This window comes from Vulpes vulpes, chromosome 6, assembly GCF_048418805.1.
Source record: "Vulpes vulpes isolate BD-2025 chromosome 6, VulVul3, whole genome shotgun sequence".
In the NCBI taxonomy this organism is placed as follows: domain Eukaryota; kingdom Metazoa; phylum Chordata; class Mammalia; order Carnivora; family Canidae; genus Vulpes; species Vulpes vulpes.
Window position 1 is genome coordinate 52229001 of NC_132785.1, and position 27078 is coordinate 52256078.

The 27078-nt window shown below is 38.4% G+C and overlaps 1 protein-coding gene across 2 annotated transcripts; it reads left to right on the forward strand.

Annotated features, from left to right (window-relative positions):
• The first annotated feature begins 4149 nt into the window (after positions 1-4149).
• LOC112927478 (protein-lysine methyltransferase METTL21E-like) lies at positions 4150-23076 on the forward strand. Of its 2 annotated transcripts, XM_026008879.2 has the most exons (7): positions 4150-4192; positions 4527-4643; positions 5327-5406; positions 6300-6323; positions 15663-15826; positions 16579-16696; positions 19322-23076. In XM_026008879.2, the coding sequence occupies exons 3-7, from the start codon at positions 5337-5339 to the stop codon at positions 19723-19725; spliced, it is 780 nt and encodes a 259-aa protein (XP_025864664.1). In that variant the 5' UTR covers positions 4150-4192; positions 4527-4643; positions 5327-5336; the 3' UTR covers positions 19726-23076. The 2 variants fall into 2 exon arrangements, with proteins under 2 accessions (XP_025864664.1, XP_072617083.1); XM_072760982.1 differs by lacking the exons at positions 4150-4192; positions 4527-4643; positions 5327-5406; positions 6300-6323 and adding an exon at positions 14314-14531 and having other exon boundaries at positions 19322-20031.
• Positions 23077-27078: the final 4002 nt, after the last annotated feature.

Genomic DNA, 27078 nt, shown 5'->3' on the forward strand with positions numbered 1-27078 from the left:
TTTGTATTGTGTGGTTTTTAAAAATATGGATGCAAAACTGGACATTTATTTTTCCGATATGTTACATCTTTCTAGCATTTACATGTCATTGAATATTTCCTTGTATTCAGTCTTTGCTCATGTTTCTATTATCCTATAACGTCTGGTGCTTTCTGACAGCATTAACAAAAAGGAAGTGTTTCTTTTAATCAGTAGTCACTGTCAATCTGCATTCCCTCTGACTTTCTGACCCAGACGAGAAGAAATACACCCTTATTTCTTATTCCATAACAGTGACCATTTCCCACAACTACATGATGTCCTGCCCCCTGCTGCGTCCCATTTTTCCTGGGGGTCCACTTAAAAGAATAGCAGGGGGGAACCTCACTGCTGCAACACACTTTGAAGAGTATGTTTGCTGTAGTTATAGTGAGATAATTAGGGAACCTAAATGGGGTACATGATACCCCCCTTGAGTATTAACCAAATACAGGAACCTCTGTTCCAGAATATTTGCCTTTTAAAATACTTGGGTTGTGTTGAGCTGACTTCTGCCTGAATGGCTGTGGGGGCTCAGGGCCATGGCTGGACTGGTGTAGGTGGGCCACTGTTAGGAGAGGCTTTTGGAGGATGGTCATTGTTGACAGAAATGGTCCTTCTGAGTGGCTTAGCCTAGGTTAGTTTATTATTGCTCTGGCCGCTGCTCACCCCACAGCGACTCCCAAAGTTCTGATTGCCTACAGTTACATCAGTCTGAGGAGAGTATTGCCAATTACCTTGAGCTTCGGTTCTGTGGCCTTCGGAGGTACCATCTCCCCAAGTCTGTGTCTTTCCTCAAGTCTTTGATGTTTTCCATCTTGACTGATTTTCTTCCCCCCACTTTCAAATAATTGAAAGTCTTCACCCCAATGAATACTAAGTACAGATACCTTTCAACAACCTCTTACTGACTGCTGGATGCTTTTTTCTTTTTTTAATTTTTTTTTCTCTTTTTAAAAAGATTTCATTTATTTACTTGACAGAGAGAGAGAGAGCACAAGCAGGGGGCATGGCAGAAGGAGAAGCACACTCCCCACTGAGCAGGGAGTCCTATGCGGGACTTGATCCCAAGACTCTGGGTCATGACCTGAGCCGAAGGCACTTAATCCACTGAGCCACCCAGACCCCTTGGATGCTTTTTTTTAAGACTTTCATTTATATTGAATTTTTAGCCCAACTTCTCAGATACTTGGTCTATAGCTGTACTTTTCCTTGCTTATCATTGGTTCTTTCCTAATTTGAAATATCTCCTCTGCTTCTGATCAGCCTTCTCTAGCAGCTTTTTCTAGAGTTGACAAGGACATCCATGTAAATAAACTCAGATCTTTTTTTAATGCTTCTTTTCTCTGGAGGTATTTGAAGCAGAACACTTATTTGGGGGGGATGAGGTAGGGAAACATTACCTTTTTCATATTCTCATTTCTCAAAGCTACTTGAGAAGAGTTTTCTGCATATATGTTTGTAGGTAGTACTTTTGTTTAATTTTGTTGTCTTTAATAGATAATTTACATTTGTACTATAGTAGTTGGGGTGAAGGCTAAGCTGCTATAGCAAAGAGGGTTCATATATAGTGGCATACATAAGCTGGACCGTTATTTATCTCCTACTCAACAGGCTGGCTAGTCTGAGCTGGTGAGGCAGCTGTCCACCATGAGGTCATTCAGGATCCCAGGTTCAGTCATCCCCTAGATTGTTGTCTTATTTGAATGGACTAGGTGCCTGCTATATCTGCATTTTGACCTGTGGAAGAGGAAAGAACCAAAGCCCTGGCAAGCAGAATGTCCTTTGTCCTCCACTGTTGAGCTGAACTGAGCAAATTCTTCAGAATATACTAGAAATACTCAGAAATGTAATCTCTACCAGGAAGAGGAATAATGGATATACAGCTTATGTTGTAAATATGCTATTTATAGGACATTTTATATTCTTTTTTTTCTCTTAACCTTCTGACCAAGACATCCTTTTGCAAGTGAAGAAACAAGCTTGGAGATACTGCCTTTACCAAATTCAACCATCTAGTAGGAAAGTGTAACCTGAACCCCAATTTTTTTCCCCCAAATCTCCTAATTTGAAATTTAGAGTGATAGTTTACCTCTGAAATAGGTTGCCTGTTTAAAACCATCAGCAGCAAAACAAGTTTATTACTGTTCAAAGTGAGTTGGTATATACAGGTATGTTGTAGGATAACAATCATATACTTTTTCTATAAAATTATTTTCAGCTTACCACTAATCCTTTCTTCAACTTTCTGTACATTTGCTGTTAAACTCATCTATTGAGTTTTTTATTTTGTGTATTATATTTTCAGTTCTGTTCTTTTGACTAATTTTTATAGATTCTTGTTCTTTGGTGTAATTCTTGTCATCTATTCTTTGAATATCGTCATCGCGGTTACTTTAAAGTCTATATTAAACAACTCCAATACCTGGGTTACCTGTAGGTTTCTTTCTGTTGTCTGTTTCTTGGTATGATTAGTAAACTTTGAGTGAATGCTGGACATTGTGTATAAAAAATTATAGATGATATGGATCTTTCTCTGCAGAGGATTCCAGAAGGTATTCAGGCTGGCAGCACAGGGAGGATCTGACTATAATCAGGACCCGGTGGATTCAAGGCTGTTTTGCTGTCTTTGTAAGATTCCATCTTCTAGTTTCTCCCCATTACTAAAAAAGTAGTTTTCCAGGGGTTACCAACTGGCAGCTGGGGTGTTTCTTATTGTGATTTTTGATCTGTGTTCGGCTACTCTTTGCTTGGAAAATTAGCCTCTTATCCTAACATCTTGTTGAGCAAATGCCTTGAGTGAAGAATTAGTGCTGAGTGTGGGGTTTATTTCTCTGTGTTTTCTGGGATCTTGGGCTCCCAGTTCCTGGCTGCCTTGCCAGCTCCAAACACTGTTCTTTGTTTCCCCACTTCTGTGTGATCACCTGAAGTTCTGCTGGCATCCTGCCTTGTCTTCCTTTTGGCTTCTCAGTCTCTTTATTACAAATAATCAGCAAAAACGGAATTCTCAGCTGCCTTGGCAGCTCTCTCCTCACCTGTAGAGTGTGTGTGTGTAATCTGCTTTTCTAGTTCTCAGATGCAGATGTGTGCTGTAAGCAACTTAGAGGTGGAGGCAGAGGTCTCTATGTACTTTTCAAACAGTTCAGTGGAACTGAAATAATCATTATCACTATGCCAGTTTAAATGCTCGATTTAGGGATTTGGCCTAAGAAATCTAGCACTGAGGTTTCATGATCTTCTAAATAGCTCCCTGAAAAAGGTAATTTTTATTCACTAAATGGTTCTTTATTCTTGTTTAAAAGAAAGCCAAAAAGAGAATGTCCTCTGCCCAGAATTAAGTATGAATAATAATTTTCATTGTTTAAGATTTTGCAGTTTGCAGAATGTTTTTTTTTTACCTACTATATTCCTCCTGCAAATATATATTAAGTACCTTTTACCTCCCTGTTTTATAGGTGAGGAAGCCAAGAAACACATTGAGTAAATGCCTGAAATCACAAGCAAATTATTGACAGTACTCATTAAAATTAGGCTCCCAGACTACTAGTCCTGTCCAGTATATTAATGTGACTTCAAGTCAACTATGTTTTAGAAAGTATTTTTTAGAAGTTGTACCGACGCTCCTCTAAGTTTATTTAACTTCACACTATTGCTTGATTCTGTTACCTGTAAAAATTTCTTATATAGGATATTTTCAGTGTCCAGGAAAATTTATACGTACTCTGAGATGCAGCCATGCATGTGCAGGTGTACAGGTAACAGACACTCTCAGCCTTTCTCTTCAGTCCTAGGAGGAAGGAATTGTAATCTGATGCCTGTGCCCAGAGCACTACTGGACACATCCTCTAACATCTTGCTGTGGTTGTCTGATTCTAAAAATGATGTTCACACCCAGACAGGTAACATAAAACGTATGCTGCCTCCGCCTCACTGAACGTCATAGCTGTGGAGTCCTAAATAGCTCTTCGCATCAAAGTTAAAAAAAATGGATCACTTTGTTCAAACAGTCTTCACTAACTTGTAGGAGTGGTTTATATTCACTTCCTGGCTCTAGCTCTCTTCATAAGACAGTCACGTGGACTATCCCTACTCTTCAGCCCCCTTATTTACAGGCATTCCAGCCTAATCTCTGCCGCAGCTGTCAGGATCCTAATCCTTCCTGCAAACACTGCCAGTGTGTACAGTACTAAACTGAATGCATGCTTTGGGGCTAGCCTTTCCAGCACCCTCAGAGGTCTCTCCAGAAAAACAAAGTTGTGGATGATAATTTTTAAACTTCTAGAAACTTAGCCAACCCATTTAGAATATGTCTGGACCTAACATTTAATAAACATTGATCTTCAGGCAGACATGTGTAATAAAGACCGTGGTGGGTTTTTTTTTGGGGGGGGGGCGGCGGGGGATGGAGGAGGAACTAAGTTGGGAGCAAAACGCGTGACCACTTTTGCTGTTGTTTAGCCGGTGACCTCAGGGACATTATTTAACTGTGTGCTTTCTTCATTTGTAAGCTGCAGGGGAAAATAATTTGTCTTCTAACTTATCGAGACATACTGCAAAGAAAAATGTGGTGGCTGTGAAAAGTGTTCTGGGATCCTTGGAAGAAAGGAGTACTATATAAATTCACGGTAGTATGGTGATTATTTATAATATGAGCCGAAACTGAGATGTCAAACATCAAAATGTCTTTTCCCAAAGTTGGAATAACAGCTCGTGTAAGCTTATTCACTTGGTGTGCTCTATTTGAGAGGCACAAAATACTTTAATTTCTTTAATTTTAAATATATTTGTGAGATGGTATGGTTCTTTAAAGTAAAGCTACTCAAAGACCGTAAAATGGTTGGGCTTTTAGATGTTGGGTACTTACTAATGATGTACTGATAGAAACAAGTGAACTTTGCATCTATTTATACTGTGGTTTTCACTACACTGAATGAAATTTCATTTTCTCCCAGTGTTTAAATCACGTCTTAAGTGTGAAGATTGATACCTGACTAGTACATATAAAGATGATGCCTTTCTTTGTGATAGCTGAGGGAGTCTCTAGTGAGGGATGTCTTTTCTTCTTCCAGGGGCTTCTAAAATTTCTGACTCTGAAGCCTGTGTCCAAATTTTGATTTGTACTGCATAGATTGTGTTTTTCGGGGGGGGAGGGGGGGTCTATCTTAAATCAAAGTTTATTAGTATACGAAATTTTAATAGAATTTTCTGTGATATATTTGATGTTACTTAAGCTTTATTAGGTAAATATAAAAGCGCTTAACACATTTGAATTATTACTATTTGATATTTTAATGTATTATTTGCCTAGTTTTCAAGAAATGATCAAGAAAACATCAATATACAGCCATCCATTAGTTCATCGTTTAATGGATCCAGGAGCTCAAAAAGGTACATTATTTTGTTTCTTTATATAATTTGACTGATTCTAAGAATAGAAACAACTAACTAGAATACAAGTGCTTACCTCCTCAGTGTTCCCTAATGTCTTAAAGACAGCGAGGACTTTTCAATTGCATATTGTATCTTGGCTTGTGTTTGCTAACCTGAAAATATCTATAATAATGCGTAATGTCTACTGCTATATGTATGGTTCTGATGATATGTTAGAAATCGTTTTGACAGACAAATTAAAGATACAAACTTGCTGAGTACTTAGATGTTTTGTGTGTGTGTGTGTGTGTGTGTGTGTGTGAAAAAGAATAAATTTTTTTCCAGTCACATAATTGTGATTTCTAAGGTATTTCTTTTTAGATAGGAAGAGAGATAAAAAATAGTTTTGTGTAAGGCTACAAGTTTTTATGAATGCCTGCCTGAAAGATGATTTTAGACTATAAAAACATTTCTAGCTTGTGTTTATGGTTCCTCTGATACACTAATTGGAGACAAATACATAATATGATTTGACCTTTCAGTATAAGGAGAATTTAAGTTTGAATTCTGCTATAATTGTAGTTATTTGAAATTGATCTCTCATTTTGACATCATTTTAAGTATCAAGAGTGACTTTGCATGGATTATGTAATGTAACTATCCCCATTGTCTTGAGATAAAAAGTGCAGACAGACACTCTAGATGTAGACCTGAACAGTAGGTACTATGTTTTGGTAGAACATTTGTTGTATAAATTTAATTATCTTGGCTTCTTTATTCTTCTCTCTCCTTTATCTACACACAGATGTTTTCTAAGAAATGTAGTCCTGTTTGTTTGTTTATTTATTTATTTATTTATTTATTTATTTATTTATTTATTTATTTATTTTTATTTTTTTCCTTTTTTTTAGGCATACCAGGTGACCTCTACCTAGGTGAGCATATCTTTAGGCCAAGAGAGCTGGGAGTATGCCCAGTCTTGGCAGCCTACATGACTTAAACACAATGGTTTTACTGTAGTGATTTTTGCAAACCTAAATATTTAAAGTCACAATCAATTAGAGAATCCAGTTATTTAGACGATTTGAATGAAGATGCAATTTCTGTGCAGTTTATGAATAAAATTTCATCATCATCATTATCATTAGTAACAATGCTTGGTTTCAACTCTGAATATAATAATTTGGCAAATTACAAAGGAAATGGGAGAACTTCAGGGTAAGGTTGAGACAGAACAAGTATTAAAATATTTTATAACATGAGAAAACACACCCCATAGTCATCTGTATAGCCAATTAAAGCTTTAAAAATATGTTTGCAGGCAGATTAAGTGTGTGCTGTTGGGGCAGAGTCAGATGGCATTTTGTTGGAAAGACTTCTACTGACCAGAGGAACACTCAGTTCTTTAGTGCTGCAGGATAGTGACTTTTCCTGTCCCAACTCCTATACTTCGTATCTTGTGCTTGGAAAAGATGGAACAAACCTATAGCCCAGTTCTATTTCAGCGCTGGCCTGAAGGTCCAAGAATTATAGGATGTCACTAAGTTTTACACAGATTAAAGTTAGGACTGTGGTATGTACCAATAGTCCTCCTCTCTCTCTGGTTTCTAAAGCTACATGAAGGGTCTCAGCTCTCTAAAACCTTATTCATATTAACTATTCCAAATACATTGTATTGCCTACCTGTTGCCAATAGCTACTCTCTAGCTGCTTAGCCCACATAACAGTGCATTATAAAATAGCTCCACAGGGTCTGTGGCCTTGGAGCAGATTTATCCTAAGCCTAGGCTCAGTAATTTCTGTGCATGACTCCCAAATCTACCCCTCTAACCACTTACTTGATGTCCTTCTTACCACCTTGTGTCAGGTCAGAGCCTTCCAGAAGCAGATGCTAACATGGGATTAAATGTGTAGGAGATTCACTGGGGGAAATGTTTGTGGACAATAAAAAAAGAAGGGATGGAAGTGGGTGGGGAGAGCCATCAGACTGGGAGGTGCAGGTCTGACATAGGTGAGAGGTGAGAGGAGAGGGAGCCAGTGGCCCACTAGATGTGTGTTGTCTATGGAACAGGAGGGAGGTGACTAGCCAGCAGCCCCAGGGGAAGGCATGGCATCTGAGGAGCCAAAGGGGCAGAACTGGAGCTGGCGGGCAGCAGTGCTCCAAGAGGCATCCCTTAATCTGAACAGCACACTCTGTGGCCAGTGTGTCATACCACAGAGTAATATGCATTAAGAAAATAGTTTCCCTTTGCAGATTTACATCCCAGCCTAACCTATGTTTTCTATCTCAGTTTATACCAATTTCATTTCCGTGGCTGCTCAGAAATCTAGAATCATCCTAGTTCCTCCTCCTTCTATTGTTCATCATTACGTCCCATCAGTTTTACCAAAACATGTTTCCTGACTCCACTAGCCCTCTGGCAGCACCAGTTGCCTTGGTTCAGGTCTTTTTTTTAAATTTTTTTTATTTATTTATGATAGCCACAGAGAGAGAGGGAGAGAGGCAGAGACACAGGCAGAGGGAGAAGCAGGCTCCATGCACTGGGAGCCCGATGTGGGATTCAATCCCCGGTCTCCAGAATTGCGCCCTGGGCCAAAGGCAGGCGCCAAACCGTTGCGCCACCCAGGGATCCCGGTTCAGGTCTTTATCATTTCTTCTTGTGACTCTTGTAAGTGCCTTCTACTTACCTGGCTGCCCCCACTCTAGGCCAGCTCTTTCTTTATCCTATTGTCTTTCTCTAGAGCTGCATGATCTTTTCAAAAATTCATACCCATCACAATTGCTTTCAGCCTAAAATTCTTTGGTGCTTCATTATTTCCAATAGGACAAGATTAAGACTTTTTAGCATGGCCTAAGTATTTTGTCTCATGTTACAACCCCCACTCATCCTACATTTTAGTTCTCAGAGTTTCCCAAACTGGAAAATTGGTCAGGAGTCTTTTTGCCCGTGGGCTTTTGCACATGCTGTTTTCTCTGCATGATGTGTCTTGTCCTCTCTCATTTGACTCCCAGACTCATCATCGTCAGGGCGCAGGTCATTCTTTTCTGAGCTCTCCAACATGTGGAGCTTTTTCTTTCTGTTTTTGAGTTAACTAGTTAAATCTCTATTACACTTACATGTTGCTCTATCTTTAAGTTTTTAGTGCTCCGTCAGGTACTCGATAAAATGAGTGAATGAATGAATGAATTAGCTATAACTGAGGCCTGTTGGCTGGACTTGCTGTTTGCTTATTGGTAATGATAATCTTGTGTTTCTGGTCTCCAGTCAGCTCGCTCTACTCAGAACTCAGTATAATGTGTTATTTAGGGATATCAGGTGAAAACCTTTCATGAACACCTTTGTAAATCTTTAGAGTTGGGGCAGCCCGGGTGGCTGAATGGTTTAGCGCCGCTTTCAGCCCAGGGCGTGATCCTGGAAACCCAGGATGGAATCCCGCGTCAGGCTCCCTGCATGGAGCCTGCTTCTCCCTCTGCCTGTGTCTCTGCCTCTCTCTCTCTCTCTCTCTGTTCTCATAAATAAATAAATAAAATCTTAAAAAAAAATCTTTAGAGTTGGATTATGAAGAAGAAGGTTTATCTGAGTAATTCTTTTGCTGTTTAAGGGACATTATTAAACTATAGTCTGTCTGAGGCAGTAATTTTAATGTAGTAGTTGGAGTACCACATCACATATAATTACTAATATGAGAATTGTTCATCAACACACGTTATGTGTTTAAAAAGTGATAGGAGCAACTATCTGCTAACTAAGACTAATACATTCCTTACATATTGAATGAAAATCACTCTTGAATTATCAGTCTGCCTCAAATGTCTTCAGAACACAAGTCTGAGTGTCAAGTTTGCGTGTCAATTTTTGCCCTCCAGGGGAGGTCCACCACCACTTCAAAGGCTCAAGGTTTCCTGCTTGGCTCCTAGAGCCAGTGCTCCTGCCTTAGTTTAGTTCTGGCATCTTTTGCCTGGATTATTATAATGGTTTAATGAGCTTCTAATGTAGTCTTCAGCTGCTACTGTCAGAGGTGAGTGCTTCAATGACAAGTTTGCTCATGTCAGTTCCTGCTCCCAATGCCTCACCTTCGAGAACAAAGGTCAACATTTGTTCTGTTTGTTCCTGCTAGTGCAATCCCAACCTGCCTCCTTAGGCTTATTTTCTATAATACCCCAACACGTACCTTGTACACCAGCTCCAGGGGTCTTCTGACTGCCCCCCTGGCCTGTCTCCTCTTGACCTTGCTTCCCCCTTGTCAGCCTGCTCCCCTTCTTCTTCCCTCCAAATATTCAAATGTCTCCCCCTTGAGAATGCTTCTCTCGATTCACCAACCACTGGTACTTCCCAAAGCCCTTTAGAAATACTTCATTTATTGTGCTTCCTTCATTCACATGTGTTCACAATAGTCCCAGCAGCAGACTTTGAGTACAACTAATTTTGGTTCTTTTTTTCTTTCCCACTTGCATCCTGAGCAGCCCTGTAAAAGGTGCATTGTCTTTCTTCTGTAAATGTAGCGTCACTTGATCCACTTGATCCACTTGATCAAAGTGACAGCTTCTGTGTATTCTTGAAACTAAGCAGACCTCCAGACAAAAAATGTTTGTGAACTCATCTCAGGAATTCATTTTAACATCAGGCCCAGGACCTTGACATTGCAGACACATTCAGAATTCTTTCAGGTTAGCCTGTGAGCATTTACTAATCGGAAAATATTTTTAACATCTTTCTTTTTTTCAAATCTCTAGCTATTTCTAAGAAGCACATGACATTCATCTTTGAATGGAAGATTCAGCTGAATGACAAGTCTCTTTCATTTAGTAGAGGAGATTTTACTTTAAATTTTGCTGACAGGTTTTCATGACAGCCCTCAAGTGGAAGGTTAAATTCACCTGTCATAGCTATTAAAGACATTTTTTTTTTTGGTGTATTTCTGTGATCTGACCCTTCCATTTATTATTGTTGTTATTGACCTTAAACGTATAAAAGAGAAGAATATAGACAGAGCTTCTGTTTTTGAAGGCTTGCTGCAATCCAACCTCTGAAGTGAATTCACTGTTAGATTTTCCTCTCAAGAAAAGCATCACCATAATGTAGCAGAATCCTGCTAATTTTCACTTCATACTTGAAACTCCTTTAATTCTCAGGAGAACAAGAGCACCTGGTAGATTTTATTCATGATCAGCAAAGATTTAATAGCAGGAAAATGGTGTTAAGTCTTATTTGTATCAAAGAGCATTAAAATAGATAGGCCCAAAATAGCAATATAATTATAATATTGTCTTGATGTTTTATTTACAGTTTGTTTTGATATTTATATTTTAACATTAAACTCATTAATAAAATAATACTTTATAGTAGATAGCTTTTATCTACAGGTACAGGTATTCGGTCTTCTGCTTTTCATATAGGGAAGTCAAGATTCAACATTTTGTGTAACATTACTTGGTTTTAGTTACTTGCCTCAGGGCCTAAATGCTAGATAACAAGGAGAGAATATTTGTGGAAAAAAATATTCTTCAAAAATGTAGATTAGAATTCCATTGTATGATAATGATATTAATTTTTGGAGGAAATTGCTCTTGAAATCTTAACTAAAAGCCAGAGAATATCTACTCATTCATTAATCTTCTCAAGATTTCAATCCCATATTCAACAAATAACTAAGCATGCATTTTAAGGAAAATATTCTTTGAATATTATGTTTGGGGCTAGATTTCTCTTTATTACAAGGCCCATGTGAGGATGTATATGCAGTTCTTTGTACTATATTTTAGTTTAGAGAATTTCATCATGTAGTGATTTGCTAAAACTTAATATTAAACATGTTTTTTGATTTAAATAAATGACTGTTTAAAATTTTTAAATAACTACTGCTAAAATTAATTGTAGCCCAAAATCTTTAAATCAAAGTTAATGCTGAAAAACAACAAAGTTTGAAGGTAGAAATAACTGCATGTGTGTATTTGCTTTTAAAATCCTAAATATTACATCTAGACAAATTATTTTAAGCAGCCAACTTTGGTACATTTTGGTTTCCTGTTATAAACTATACTAATTTTTTATGAGACTGATATCTTAAGGACTGTCTGTAGTGTTTATATAGTATTTAAATGCAAATGAGAATATTAATATAAAACGTTATCAGTTAAATTTTATTCAACGTGATAATATTTTCTGTATGATACAAAGTCATCTTAGTATATAATTAATTTTGAATGACCACATATGGATTGATAGTTATGCTCTTTTAAGTATATATGCAATTAATAGTGATTATTGTTTCATTAAATCTCTTTGAAGATCCTTTTTATTGGGAGTTGTAAGTAATTTTTGATTATAATAATATATTCATTTGTATGGTTTTCAATCTCACTTCCTTCTAAAGATAAATATGCTGCCATTCTAAAAAAATGGCCGGTTTTGTTTATTTAGAAAGACAGTAAAAAAAAAAAAATCATTTGTTATTTCACTGTTGTTGTGAGGACAACAGCACTAATCTGGTCCATTAACCTTTAAAAGAAACTGCAAAGTCAGACTCTAGCAGTAAATATTCAGTGGCAAAGTTTTTATATCAAAGATTGGAACTTTAGGAGATGCTCCTGGGATTTAGTGTACTCTAACATCTATTAATCCCTGATACCCTGGGTGACTTGTCAAAAAGTGCTCCACTTACAGAGAGTATGCAAGGAGGCCCAAGAGGACACATTCGCAAAAAGGTCAAGGAAGCAATTACTGTTTCCTGCTTTTCCCTCAAGAACTGCCACAGCAAATGCTGTGCCCCTCCCCCACCTCATCTTACCAAAGCCTGTGAAGATCATGAAAGTTCAAGTTCCAGTGAAACATAGTACCAATATTATTTGGTTCTTAGAGCTCTTCTTTCACGTCAGCGCATGCCATAGTTGAAGAAGTACAGTGAAATGGATTAGAAGAGGTGACTCTTGCTGAAGAAAATCAGTTTTGTGTTCCTGTATCTCTCTGTCAAGGGTCAATATTTGTGCTGGTGGTAGAGTGGATGTAGACTGGGCTCTTCCTGTGGCATGCAGTTAAGTTGGAGTTTTTTTGGGAATACCGGGTTCTGTGTGGGTCCTTAGAAGGACTCTATTAAAGGATTGCAGAATTTAGGGCAGGAAGTCATGTTGATAGGAAGTCCCTCCTGGGACCGTGGCCTCTGAGGGAAGTTTTCAATGATGTTAAACTTGATCTACCTCTGTCTAGTCATTCTGCTCCCCGAATATTAGGGAATGATGTTATCTGAGCTCATAGGGCAGAGTTGGAAATAACATCTTCTCTTAGGACTTAGGGACTCAACACTGTCACTTCTACTTATTCTTGCCTCAGTGGAGAAGTTTGAAAGTCTCTTGAGGCTTTTATGTACTCTGTAGTCCAGAATTTTTTAGACTGGCAATGGAGATATATATCTATATATCTATATCTATATCTATCTATATTATATGTGCATATTTTCCCCCTTCACTAAAATTTTGGAACATGTTTTAAAAATAAAAGTCTGCTTATCTTGAAGCTTACTTTTAGGAGTTAATAGACAACAAAATTGGTGGTGTTAGATTTTGGCTTAGTATTGAGAAGAATTTTCAATAATCCTATTTTCTTTTTTTCTCTTAAAGATTTTATTTATTTGAGAGAGAGAGCACACGAGCAGTGGGGAACAGTAGAGGGAGAGGGAGAAGTAGGCTCCCTACTGAGCGGGGAGCCTGCTGCATGGCTTGATCCCAGAACCCTGGGATCATGACCTAGCCAAAGACAGATGTGTAACCTACTGAGCCACCCAGGCACCCCAATAATAATCACATTTTCTAAATGTATCTCATGAAGTAGCACATTTACCCTCATTGGAATATTTAAGGAAGCTGAACAATCTGGATATGTAGTTTACATCAAACATGAGGTGCAAGATTAGACTGGAAGGTATCTAAAGTGTTTTCCATCGTGACATTCTAGTGGATTCTATGACATTTTATAAGTGGTCTATCTGTTTTAAAATTTTGAATAATTGCATTGTTGGAAATTTTGAAAGTTTTTAACTTTTGAGATTTGGGAAATAAATTCTCTAGGAGGAGCTTGTCTTCTATGAAGACTAGGTTAAAAAATTTTTGTACTGCCCCCAAATGTCTTGGAAATACTTGTATTTGTTACTTATTTGCTTGCTAATTTTTGGATCTCAGGACTGAGGTGTGAATTAATCACCCCCATCAGGTTATGGTGCACTCCCATCAGGCAAGACTCCAATGTTGTATGTAGATCTGTCTGTATGTTCCTCCCTTCTTCCCCCTCTCCCCTCCTCTCTCCCCCCTCCCTTTCTGTCCTCTTCCCTTCCTGACTTCCTCTTTTACAATTAAGAACTAGGTTGAAGAGAACTAGGCCTGCTGAGGTGGGAGAACTAGCCAGTAGGACTCTAGTCAGACTCAGAGAACAGAAACAAGACTTGAAAAGTCAATGGGTTTTAAGTATTGGAGTAAGAAATAAATAGCTTCTCTGTTAGTGCAAGTCATAGGTCAAAGGCTAAATTTAAGACACATTTCCTTTGTGAAGCCATCTCTTAGTGACCTTCACCAGTGCATTCTTCCTTCCTTATTTAGTGCTAGAATTTTCTTTTGTTCCCCAGCTTTCTTGAGGCATAATCAACAAATAGGAATTATGTATATTTAATATGTGTGAATTATGTTTTGATATATATATGGATAGATGTATAGAAATGAACATGGCAGTCAAGTTAATTAACATACCCATCACTTCACATAGTTGCTGTTTTCTTTTGTGTGAGATGAGAACATTTTAAGATCTACTCTCTTAGCAAATTTCAGATCTACGTTATTATTATTTTTAAAGTTTTTATTTGTTTATTCATGAGACACACAGAGGCAGAGACATAGGGAGAAGGAGAAGTGGGCTCCCTTTGGGGAGCCCGATACAAGACTTAATCCCAGGATCCCAGGATCCCACCCTGAGCCAAAGGCAGACGTTCAACCACTGAGCCATCCAGGCATCCTCAGGTCTACATTATTATTAACTGTTGCCACCATGCTATGCATTGGACTTCTAGAACTTATTCATCTTGTGTAAAAGACCACTGTATCTCCCCATTTCCCCCACCCTTGTCCCTGGCAACCACCATTCTACTCTCTGCTTCTATGAGTAAGTATGGAATTTTCAATTGTACCTCACAATCCAGTATTTTTGTTTCTATGGTGATCTTGTTATATAATTTAGTTTCATGACCAAGATGTAATAACAGTTGTAATAATGATAATAATAGCCAAGGTGGTAAGCACTTTACATATAGCATCTTATTTAATCTCCCAGATGGAGGTTCTTTTATCTTTCACATTTTACAAAGGAGGAAACAGACTTGGAGAAAGATGTGTATCTTGCTCCATAACTAGTTTGTAAATTTTTATTTTTTTATTTTTTTATTTTTATTTTTATTTTTTTTTAATTTTTAGAGACAACTAGTTTTTAAAAATTCTAGCTTTTTAGGAGTAGAGAGGGAGGATTTGGAACAATAAAAAAAAAAAAACCCACATTTTGGCTCCTTCATTTACAAGTTGTGTGAGCTTGGGCAAGTTAATAAGGCTCCCTGAATCTTAGTTTTGTTATCTGTAAAATCACAAATAAGAATGACTAAATTATTTGTAAAAATTATCTGAAATAAAAATAAATTACATGAAATATCATATACAATATATTTAACATGGTCTAGCATGTTAAATATGTGCTCAGTAATTGGTGAATTGCTTATGTATGTTGCAGATGTTAAGATGCCATGAGTTGCCCCAAAGTGATGGTATAAAAATAAGTAATAATAAAATATCACAGGGGTATATTGTTGGATGGTATTAAATATTTTTTGCCTGGGTAAAGGCGGATCAGAAAGGATATACTACTATATATTCTTGATGTAGCTAGTTACACTGTGTAGCCTATGTGAATAGTCAAGATCTTATGTTCCATCACCAATCTTTCTCTTGTTCTAGATGAATAGATTGGTAGTCCTTGAAACATACTGCTTTTTAAAAAGTATATCAATTATTATTTGTTTCGTGTGACTTTGCAGAAACGAATAATGGTGATTTTCACTTTGGTGGATGTATGAACTGTTAGCTTCTAGCATCAGTTATTTTAAAATAGTTACTTACTATTACACTGCACTTAACATAAGTGAATATTCAAGCTTAGAATAAGTAGAAATGCTACATTTCCATCAGGTTCTTTTTCTTGGTTTTTACTAACACAATCACAACTGTTGACTTTTTCTTTTCCTTTCAGAGAAGACAGATGATGACAACAAGAAAGTGGTTGCAGAGATCATGGCAAGATGTTTTGTTCCAAGGTTAATAACAACCACCTCCTGGGAGGGATTTCACTTTGTTGGTCAGGAGATTCGGATTACTGAAGGCATGGATTGTTATGGTGCTGTTGTTTGGCCATCGGTATAATTTCACACAAAATTTGCTATATCTCAATGATTTTCTAGCCAGTTTTGTTCCTTATTTTGTACTATTTGGAAGGAAAAAAAAAGGTTTCCTAGTTCTATCTTGTGACCTCAAACAACACTAAAACATAGAAATCATGAAATTGGGAAAATGCTTCCACCAATTAAATCTATTTCTGATTTATAGGGTTAATACAGTGCTGTTTACATCTGCAGTGTTTTGTGACCATGGGAGTTTAGCAAACATTTTTATTTCCCATTCAACTGGCTCCATTTGAGTTAAATAATCATAATGAAATCTGTCAGTCTCAACATGCAGAATGTTCTACAAGGTCACCAATCCTTTACCAGTTTTCCATGAAGGGTGTAGACCACCCCCTTTCCTCCACTGTCTGCCCCAATCCCACACACTTCTTTGAAATGACTATTATTATTAGAAGTTGCTTTCTTTAAAGATAATCAAACGTAAGCAATTCCATAGTTTCAGTTTTCTTATCTCCCCAGCAATCCCCAAGGACTTTTTGTAGTCTAAATGTTGACATCCTCCAATAGTGGAGGATATCCTCCAATAGTGGCAGATGTACTTCTGTTGATAATTTTCTGTGGTGATCTGTACACTTGCACACATATATTCACATGTGTACACGTCATAGCATTAGTATATTTTGTATATTTATCTAATAGACTTTAATTTTACTTTCTGTTATTACTTGCCAAGCACTACTTTTTTCTTTTTTAAAACTTTCATAGGCCCTTGTTCTATGCTATTTTCTGGAAACAAATGTAAAGCACTATAATATGGTTGATAAAAACGTGATTGAAATTGGAGCTGGAACAGGACTAGTCTCCATCGTGGCAAGTTTACTTGGTAAGTAGGTATTTTTGATTGAATGGGAAGAATTTAATGATCAGATGTCATTAGCTGCTTTTAGTATTCATTTTACTCTGACCTAGGCCTAATTGAATGGGCTTCACCGAGAAACACTACCAATTTTAAAGTCACCTTACTGGTGTGTTTCAGAATTTTCTGTGAAGTTCTATTAATTCAGCTCATGGAGCAGCAAATCACAAGTGTATTCTTTTTTTTTTTTTTAAATTTTTATTTATTTATGATAGTCACACAGAGAGCGAGAGAGAGGCAGAGACACAGGCAGAGGGAGAAGCAGGCTCCATGCACCGGGAGCCTGACGTGGGATTCGATCCTGGGTCTCCAGGATCGCGCCCTGGGCCAAAGGCAGGCGCCAAACCGCTGCGCCACCCAGGGATCCCTCACAAGTGTATTCTAATGGGAGGTGTGCTCAGGCCTCCAGGCTGCCAGAGGAGGCATGTGGGACACAAGGTCCAGGCAGAGTCTACTGCTGCTGACTCTGCTGGTCTTGATTGAGACGTTTGTTCCCAGGTAGCTGTACATTCCTTGTAGGTTTTAAAGTCCTATGCTTTCATGAAAAAGCATCTGTTGGGAGAGAGAAGGAATATTATCAATCTCATCTGCTTCTAATTTTAGGCATTGATGCTTGAATTTCTTTTCTCAGTTCATCTTCATTCTTTGGGGACTCTCTTCTTGTCTCACCAGCATTTCCTTTTCTCATGACATGTATGACAGTCTCTACAAATGCCTAAGCCTGATTCACTTCAGTCTCTTTGTTGTTGTTACCTACTTCATTGCCTTAATTTAGCTGGCTTCTCTGATGTGTGCTCCCCAAATCTGTCTTGATTTCCCTGGTCTTTAGAAGTGCACACCTGCCACTCTAAAATCTTGAGAGGAATTCAAGATTTAGCAATTTACAACTCTCTCAACACTGGGGAAATACAGGATCCTTGAAATCCTCCCCTAATTTTAACACTGGGGAAATACAGGATCCTTGAAATCCTCCCCTAATTTTTTTTTTATATTGTTCCTTCCTGATATGGCTTTCTAAAGTCACCATTCCATTTAATATGGGTAGTCAGTGGCACCACTGGGTTTATACTTAAAGGCTTCCTGATCAAGAACACTTTTGTGCTTTTGGGAAGTCATTTGTTTCATTAAAAAGAATTGATCCTTTAAGGCTGCTTATATAACTTGACACAAATAATCAAAGATGGAAGCTTTGTTTAGTTAACATTCTAAGACTAGTGGTATTTACCTCTCGACCCAAAGATCTTAATGGTCAGATAGTTTACATTCACTGTGGATGGAGTGGGCGGGGGATCCTCCATATCTTGGGATTTTAAAAAGATTTGTTGAAAATGAAAGGGAGACAGAACATGAAGACTCCTAACTCTGCGAAACAAACTAGGGGTGGTGGAAGGGGAGGAGGGTGGGGGGTGGGGGTGAATGGGTGACGGGCACTGAGGGGGGCACTTGACGGGATGAGCACTGGGTGTTATTCTGTATGTTGGCAAATTGAACACCAATAAAAAATAAATCTATTATTAAAAAAAAGAAAATGATAGACCCACTTACACTAGAATGTGACAACATATTTCTGTGATTCTACCAATGATACACATATTGCCCTCTCACTTTAATATCTCCCACAAAATATAGTTGATGGCTAGAGAAACTTGTCATGGTGACTAAGGAGTGGGTTCTTAAGTGGTCTGGGCTGCACTAGACTTCTCTCACAGTTTTGCTTTCCTATTTCTTACCCCAGTCTGTTCTTGTCCAATGATGTGGAATTGATCAAGCCTAGATTTATTGACACATTTTCAGGCTCTGCTACAGCTCACAGAGCCAAATTTTATTGGCTGTTGGTTTCTACAATTTTGCTTCTTCCAGTTTCTTTCTTTCTTTTTTTTTTTTTACTACTCACTTTTAACTCGGAGATTGTGCACATCTTCATCTGAATATTCTAAGTCCTGCATCTGTGGTCTTTGGCTGTAGGAATACTATGTACATGTTGTGGCTAGGTTTTAAGCATCTTTTGATGGGAAGATTCATACTTGTAAGGGGGTCAAGCTAAAAACTTGGGCATAAACATGGATGTCATGATACTTCCAACATAATTCCATTGATAAGCCTCTTTCCACACCTGAGCCCCTCCTGTTCAACAGCAGGATCCCTGATGCAGAATACACCCATTTGGCCTCACATGACTTGGGCTCAGAATTGTTTTGGTGAAAAACCAGTGCATTTTTCAACAGTGACTTCTGATTGTTCCAGTAAAGATTCCAAATGTTTTAATTTTTCTCTTTCTCTAGCTTATTTGTCTCCTAGCATGTCATAGATAAATAGCAAAGAACCACTGGGACAACAGTAACAAAAAAATTGCAGGAGAACAGAAAATTGTAAGGGAGTGCAAAGGTGACACAGGAATATAAATTTTTTTTTAAGAGAGGTGTAAAGCTGCCTTAGCATCTGTTTTGAAGGGATTTCCTTCCTGTGTGTACCGACCAGTCTTTTCCTTGGGGTTAGCAATTATGCAGAATTGCAAATGCATGTTGGTTTGAAACCTGATTGCTTTACCTTATCCCTCGAGAGTTACTTTTCCTACTGTTCTTTGCTTCATAGGTGCTCATGTGATTGCCACAGATTTACCTGAATTACTTGGAAACCTGCAATATAATATTTCTCGAAACACCAAAATGAAATGTAAGCATTTGCCTCAGGTTAAAGAACTCTCCTGGGGCATAGCTTTAGATGAGAACTTCCCCAGGTCTTCTAACAATTTTGACTACATCCTGGCAGCTGATGTTGTCTACGCTCACCCTTTCCTGGAAGAACTCCTCATTACCTTTGACCATCTGTGCAAAGAAACTACTGTCATTCTCTGGGTCATGAAATTCAGGTTGGAGAAAGAAAATAATTTTGTAGATAGATTTAAAGAGTTGTTTGACCTGGAGGAGATTTCCAGTTTCCCTAGCCTGAATATTAAGTTGTATAAAGCTATGAAGAAAACTCGGAGGAGTGCATGATACCTTCAGAGGAGCACTTCGAAAGCAAAGGTAGTTTCTAGCAGAGTGTTCCTTTAAAGAAGACCATGGACTATCTAATGTAACACTGACTTTCCCAAGGGGACCCCCTCCCTACCCCGCCACCCCCATAAACTTTCCTCACACCCGACAGGGAGTTTTCCAGATGGAGTACCTGGGTCGGGAGGGCTGGCCCAGCCATACTCTGTGGTTATTGGTTAGGACAAGGTCTACTTTCCTCATCGCTCTATAGAACTGTTTATTATTATCATTATCATTTTAATAAATGGTACTACTATTTTTAATGTATAACTATAGGATAATTTTTAATAATATGTATAAAATGAACATTCTTACTGTTTTAAACATAAGCTCATCTGAGTCTCCCTTCAGGAATAAATACATGGTGTATATTGGGATCTGCAAGTAAATCTGAAAAGGCAGATGCATAATGTAATGGTAAATGTGAGATTATATTTTGTGGTTTTCATTAGTGCCAGTTTATAGGTGGTCTGTTGTCTCTGCCTGGCAGGCCTCAAGTGCAACCTCTGAAATTAATCACGCTTGTGGATTTGAGGTTATGGGCAAGGACATTTCACTCTAGTAAATGAAAAATGAATGGAAGCAAACAAACACAGCTGAAATTTGGGAGGACTTCTTGTTTTATTTTTAAGCCAAGTACAGTTATGTTTTATCACAGGAACAGAAAGTATAAAAACTTTGGGTTGAAAATACACATGGAAAGATTTAGGTCTCTAATCTCAAATAACCAGACTTAGGACCGGTTTTAAAATTTAAAGCTTTTGTGATGCACATGTATAGACCTAGATATTTGAAATCCTATGGGTTTTCCTCATATGGGCCTTAGAGATTAGAACAAAGAGTGAAGTAATTAGAGTCAGGGCAAGGAGGGCAAAAAATAAGGATTGTGTCCCAGTGGTTCACACTCCATTGGTGGGTGGCTACTCTTGCAGTGTTCCTTACGTTGTCACAGTGCCCTCGGCGTGGTGCTTATTCTCCTAAGCCCAGCCCTGTGCTTTGCTGGAACTTCTCAGCCACTCAGGGCCCAGCAGAGCTTGTAAAATGACTTCCTAGGGTCCTGATGTGTAAGGAGGTTGCAGATGTACTCTTAGTGGGTTTTTGGCTGTGCAGCCCATAGGGCTGTCTCCCACAGACTCCAGCAAATTACATGATCTCTTTGGCTTTTCATAGCCGGTTACTACATAAAGTCATGTGATCCTTACAATCTTTCTCAGAAGTCTAGGGGATATCATTATCCCTACTTCACAACCAGCATTGCTTGGGCTGAAAGAGTGGTCACTTGCCCCAGGCACATGGCTGCAGAGGGCTTGTCTGAGATTGGGGCCTGTGTTCTTACCCCTGCACTGCTTTATGTATTTAAAGCAGCAGTTCTCAAGCTCTTTTGTAAATGAGTGAAGTCATCTCTTCAAAGTGGGATCATTACCCAGAAAGGTAAGCAAATACATTAGAAGAAGTGAGAATTGCCCTTCCTTATATTTTCCCTCTTTTTTTCTGGCCTTATCTGAGTTGTCAAAGCAGGTGCATTTGGAAGGTGACATTTAAGCAGAGCAGGAAGGAGATGAGGGAAGAAGCAATGCATATATCTAGGGAAGTCTGTTCCAAACAAAAGGGGCAGCTATGCCCCAGAGGCATGCCAGTCTTCTAGCAGAAACAGTGAAAGCCAGTGTGCTTTGGAGCAGGGCAAGCAGGGGACACTGGTTAGTCAGGGAGGTCACAAGGGGCCAGGTCATGTCTGATCTTCATTGCAGTCTGGCTTCTTCAGAAGCAGACTCTGAGGTGGAGTTTGGTTTGCCAGTCATTTATCAGAGAGTGCCATTGGTATTGAGACCTGTGGGAAGGAGAGGGACAGGGACAGAGACAGAGGACGAGCTACAGTGTGGGTCCAACCACCAGCAGCTCTGAACCCCAAGTGGCCTTTCTGAGTGGTCCTGTGTTGGGGCAAGCCTTCTGGGCCTTGATAACCTCATGTCATGCAGTCACTGGATGCAAGTTACCCTGTGACCTTGCAGGAGGTGACTCTTCACCTGAGGCCATCCCTGAATATGCTCACAGCTGAGGGCCATTTTGCAGCAGCCAGGTAATAAGTTTTTTCTGAGGGGGATCTGGGCAGCACATCACAGAGAGTACCACTGCCTCTAAGGCCATTGGAAGTACTGGCTTTTTCTCTAGTGAAGGGGAGAATCACTGGATGATTTGGAGTAGACTGAAACAGTATCACTCCATGTGAGGACCACTCTGGCTGCTATTTTGAGAATACTATGAAGGGGCAAAAGGACCAGTTAGGAGGTTGTGGCAGCCATCCAGGTAGGCAAGGAGGGCAGCCTGCTGTAGGGAATGAGTGCTAGAAATGATGAGAAGTGGTTGTTTCTAGACATGTTTGGAAGCTAGAGCCAACAGACCTTCCCACCATGTTGAGGAGTCAAGGCTGACTCTAAAGTTTTTGATCCTAGCTACTGGATGTCAAGTTAGAGTCATTAGTTTAGAGATGGTTTGTAAAGCTCATTCAGGGAGCAAGAAGACACAATAAGACAAGAATGGAGCCCTAGGGCTGGCCAGCATTAAGGTCAGACATAGGTATATATGATATTTCTTTGAGATTCTGTCCCTTACCCACAAGTTATCTGTTGACTTTGGAAAGAAATGAATTTACTACCACAAAGGGTTTTGAACTGGTCAGTAGAGTTCTAAATTTCCTCACAGCTGACTCGGGGGCTTATAGCAATGTTTTAGGTGTGGCAACAGGAATCTAGGGGTAACAAGTGAATACAATGGCTCCTATGCTAAATGTTTGAATATTACTACTAAGCTATTTTTAGGTAGAATAGATAAAGTGTCCTTCTTTTCAAAGACTGTTAGGACCAAGCCAGCCATATGGTTCCTCTTTCTCTAAGTGTCAGTCTGTCAAACGCAACGTTCTATAACCATTGTTTTATTCTGTTTATAGCATTCACTTGCAAATTTTAACACCCACACCCACACACTGTGTGTGTCTACTTTTATCTTTTTGCTGTAGGTTCTCCACACTTGTCTAGATTCAATTTCATAATAATTTAATCTCAAAAGATGTAATTTAAGTAGGCTTTTTCTATCTTAAAAGTTTATTTTATAGCTAGTTGATTTGTTAACTTCAGTCCAAGGGAGTTTACTGTGAGTTTTGCCTTTACTTCGCTTTTCTCTGTGTACGTTGTGTCTCCGTGTGTTTGTGTGTGTCTGTGTTCTTTTTTTGACAAGTTAAACTGCTACTGAGAACCTGGTTCAATTCTTTCAGTAACTTTCCAGATTTCTAATAGAATAAACACTGATTGTCAAGGCTTTAGTAGAAGTTTTTGCTTCACAGTAGACATAACCAGCTTGCTGGTGAGACTCTGCCCCATAAGTGTACATGTGACACACATGTAACCATAAAAGTCGTCATGCCCCAGACTGTATCAATTACCTTTAGGAAACTAAATACTGCATGAAAACTTCTATCTTAGAGTTTACTAATATATCCTATTTCATTTGTGCCAATTTTTGTCAACCAAAATTTTTCAAAAATTGGTTTTTATTCCATATTTATATTTCTTTTTTTGGGTAAAGAATTGTGACATTGGGTAACTTCCTTTTTTTTTGTATATATTTTTTTCCCACTGGAGTTCGATTTGCCAACATATAACACCCAATGCTCATGCTGTCAAGTGCCCCCCTCAGTGCCCACAATCACCCTCCATCCTCTCGCCCACCTCCCTTCCCACTACCCCTTGTTCCTTTGCCAGAGTTAGGAGTCTCTCATGCTTTGTTTCCCTCTCTGATTTTTCTCACTCATTTTCTCTCCTTTCCCCTATAATCCCTTTCACTATTTTTTATATTCTCCATGTGAGTGAGACCATTGTCTCACTCTCCAATTGACTTAACTTCACTCAGCATAATACCCTTCAGTTCCATCCACTCGAAGCAAATGGTGGGTACTTGTTGTTTCTAATGGCTGAGTAATATTCTATTGTATATATAGACCACATCTTCTTTATCCATTCATCTGTCGATGGACACCGAGGCTCCTTCCAGTTTTGCTATTGTGAACATTGCTGCTATAAACACTGGGGTGCAGGTATCTCGGCTTTTCACTGCATCTGTATCTTTGGGGTAAATCCCCAGCAGTGCAATTGCTGGGTCGTAGGGTAGCTCTATTTTTAACTCTTTGAGGAACCTCCACACAGTTTTCTAGAGTGGCTGTGCCATTTCACATTCCCACCAACAGTGCAAGAGGGTTTCAGGTAACTTCCTAACGGATTTGGAGCTGATAGTATAAATTCATTGTTGTGAAAGAAAATGTAACAGAATGTTCTTTTATTTTTTTGAATCCCTGGGTTCCAGGAGCATGGTGTCCTCTGTAAATGCCTGGTCTCTAGAGACAGAGACTATCTCCCACTTGTTTTACACAGTGCCATTGGTATATGGCAGATAAATCATTTCTGAATATCCTTTGGAATTATGTCCACTGGGTAGGATTTTCATACAGGAAAAGATTTATATGTACTAATTTTGAAAGCAAACTGGGAAACTTGGGTTCTAAAAATGAAAGATTGAAAGTCAGCATTAGGTAGAACAGATAAGGAAGCTTATTGATAAGCTTAGATGAAAATATACTGTGCTTCCTTTTTCGACTCCATTTTAACTCAGTTTTCAATGAGGTCTGCATGTAGAGGAGAAAAAAATTGTCAAATATGTGCATTTCTTTCTCCACCAAATTATAAGGCAATAATAAACAAAGTTGGAAAAGATAAATAATTTCACAAAATGTGGGGATTGGGGCAAAGCAAAATTTAAAAACCATAGATACTTGTGAGCATGTTTGTGTGTGGATCTAATTCCTTAGGTCTTCTTTATGAAGCCTGGAAATAATTCACAAATGATTTCCACATCCAGGTTTTGGTATATTTGAGTTGTGATGTGAAATTAAGTCTCAAATATTTATGTGCAAGCCTAATTTCAAGTCTGCTTTGCTTCTAAGTTCTGTACAGAATCAAAGACAGTGTTCTGTATTCTTATGTAGCTGTATTAATGGGGGCACTTGTGTCCTCAGTGGCTTTAGTTAGCATCGCTTAGTTCTGTCGTCCCATTAATTCCTTTGTAAAGAGTGCCAAGGCTGGACACTCAGTGTGTATAGCTGTGTAGTACTTATATTGCTGAGCCTATACCACTGGCTGTCAGTTCTACCCAACTAACCTTTGGCCTTTGTTAGGAACAGTGCTTTTATTGGAACAGCTTAGAGGCAGGATTTTTTCCTCTCAATTCTCCCAGTTTCCTTGATTCTAAAGCAGTTGTCTTGCCCTGAAATCCAATCAAGTTTTAGAATTGGCACTTGAACACCAAGGAATTTAAAAGCATCATGAAAAATGAAAACAGGTGTCCAGGTCAATTTTGTGATAAATGGCATTAATAGAAAAACAGAGGAATATGGGGTATCTGCTGCCAACCACTAATACTTTACCATACCAAAAAATATTGTTTGGTTTTCCAAACAAAAGCATAGCCAAATAAAATTAAAATAGTCCCTTAAAAATGTTTTAATAGCCAGATGTTACTTCATAATGCCACCACAAATACAGGACATAAGGTTTCTGAAAATCACTTATTTGATAAATGCTAGATTTTGTAGTTTAGGGTTTGAAAATTTTCATGTTTTCATTGTCCACAGTCTATCTATACTCATGTTTATTTTAATTTAAAATTATGAGTCAGCCCCTTACCTTCACTGGATTTATTTTTTTATTTTTTATTTATATTTTTTTTAGTGTCATGTTTTAATTTGAGTTTTCTTATCTGGTGCCATGATTTAATTTGGGTTTCTTATCTCTTTCTGTGTTTCCTTTGTTGGAAGAGTATAAATCATGATAGCAAAGGTTGTCTCTTTGTCACAAACCATTATAAATAAGCCCAAAGAACAAGCCATAAAAATGTAAGAAATTCTTAGATTAAAAAAACATGAGTAATGCTTTCTACCCACCTGGTATTCAGAGGTAAAAGTACACTTTGCTTCTAGTAAATTATTAACAGTTTTCTAACCAATGATTTCCTCCTTCCTTAGGATCTCTGTGATTTATAGTCAATTTAAGAATTAGATGTCAAATATGATAAACACATTTCATAGGCATGTATGAAAAAGGGGAATTGAGGAATAATTATAATATAATTGTAATTAGTCATAATAATTATAAATTATTATTAATTTTTAAAGATTTATTTATTTTAGAGTGAGTGTGCAAATGGGGGGAGGAGCAGAGAGAGAATCTCAAGCAGACTGCCTACTGAATGTGTAGCCCGATGAGGGGCTTGAGCCCAGAACCCCTGAGACCATGACCTGAGCTGAAACCAAGAGTCAGATGCTTAACTGATTGAGCCAACCAGTTGCCCCTAATTATACTATTATTATAATAAATATATATAATAAAATGTACAGCATTCTTAGAGTGGAGAGGTGCTATTGCTGTTGGGAACAGATTCTGTATTTTTGAAAGAATACATAGAGGCTTAAAGGCAATTATAAGAAGTCAAAATAGCTAATGCAACTACTTTTACGTTTTGTGGATTTTATTCTTCTCCAGGAAGCTATCTGATGGCTGTCATTCATTCATTTATCAATTCAGTATTTTTTGGAAACCCATAATGTGCCACAGGGGGCTGTAGACACACGGTGATTAAGGTAGATGGGCCATTCCTCCTGGAGACCTAAGGTTAGGTGTGAATGGGCAGACGGAGAAATCAGTGCATCTCCTGGGGGCGGGGGCGGGGACCCGACCATCCTGATTAGAGGGAACCTAATACACAACCAGAGAGTCAGTGAGGGCTTCCCAGAGAAGAATGCTGAACGCTGGACAAAGGAGATGGAGAGAAGGAAGAGGGGACACATTGTGGGCAGAAGCAGCATCATGTGGGAAGCTTTAAAGACAGCCAACAATGCCTCTATTAAATACTCCCTGGAAAAATTGTAGCTTCTCTTGCCCCTCACTGAAATAACTCCATTTATAGAATACTCACAGTTTTTGGCTCTGTTTTAGATATTTTACATATGGCATCTCACTGAATATCTTTAATACTCGAGAGGTATTAGTCCAATTTACATATGAAGAAACTGAGTCTCAGTGTGGGTGAGCAGCTTCTCTGAGGTTGTAGCTGTGTCTCTGTGGCACCAAAGCTTGTGCTCTTTTCAGGGTGCTGCTTCGCACCCCTTTTACACTCTGAGCACTGCAAGAAAATCCTGATTTGAATTTTATTCTAGCTAATTCAGAGCAATCCAATCTGCTGAATATTGTCTTTATTTGCCTCCTGAACACA

Excerpts from the sequence above, each read along its gene's own strand:
- LOC112927478 (XM_072760982.1), top strand. The coding sequence starts at position 14,423 with ATGCATTGGACTTCTAGAACTTATTCATCTTGTGTAAAAGACCACTGT. Across the intron at positions 14,532-15,662 it reads TCTACTCTCTGCTTCTATGA|AGAAGACAGATGATGACAAC; the intron begins GTAAGTATGGAA and ends TTTTCCTTTCAG. Across the intron at positions 15,827-16,578 it reads GTGCTGTTGTTTGGCCATCG|GCCCTTGTTCTATGCTATTT; the intron begins GTATAATTTCAC and ends AAACTTTCATAG.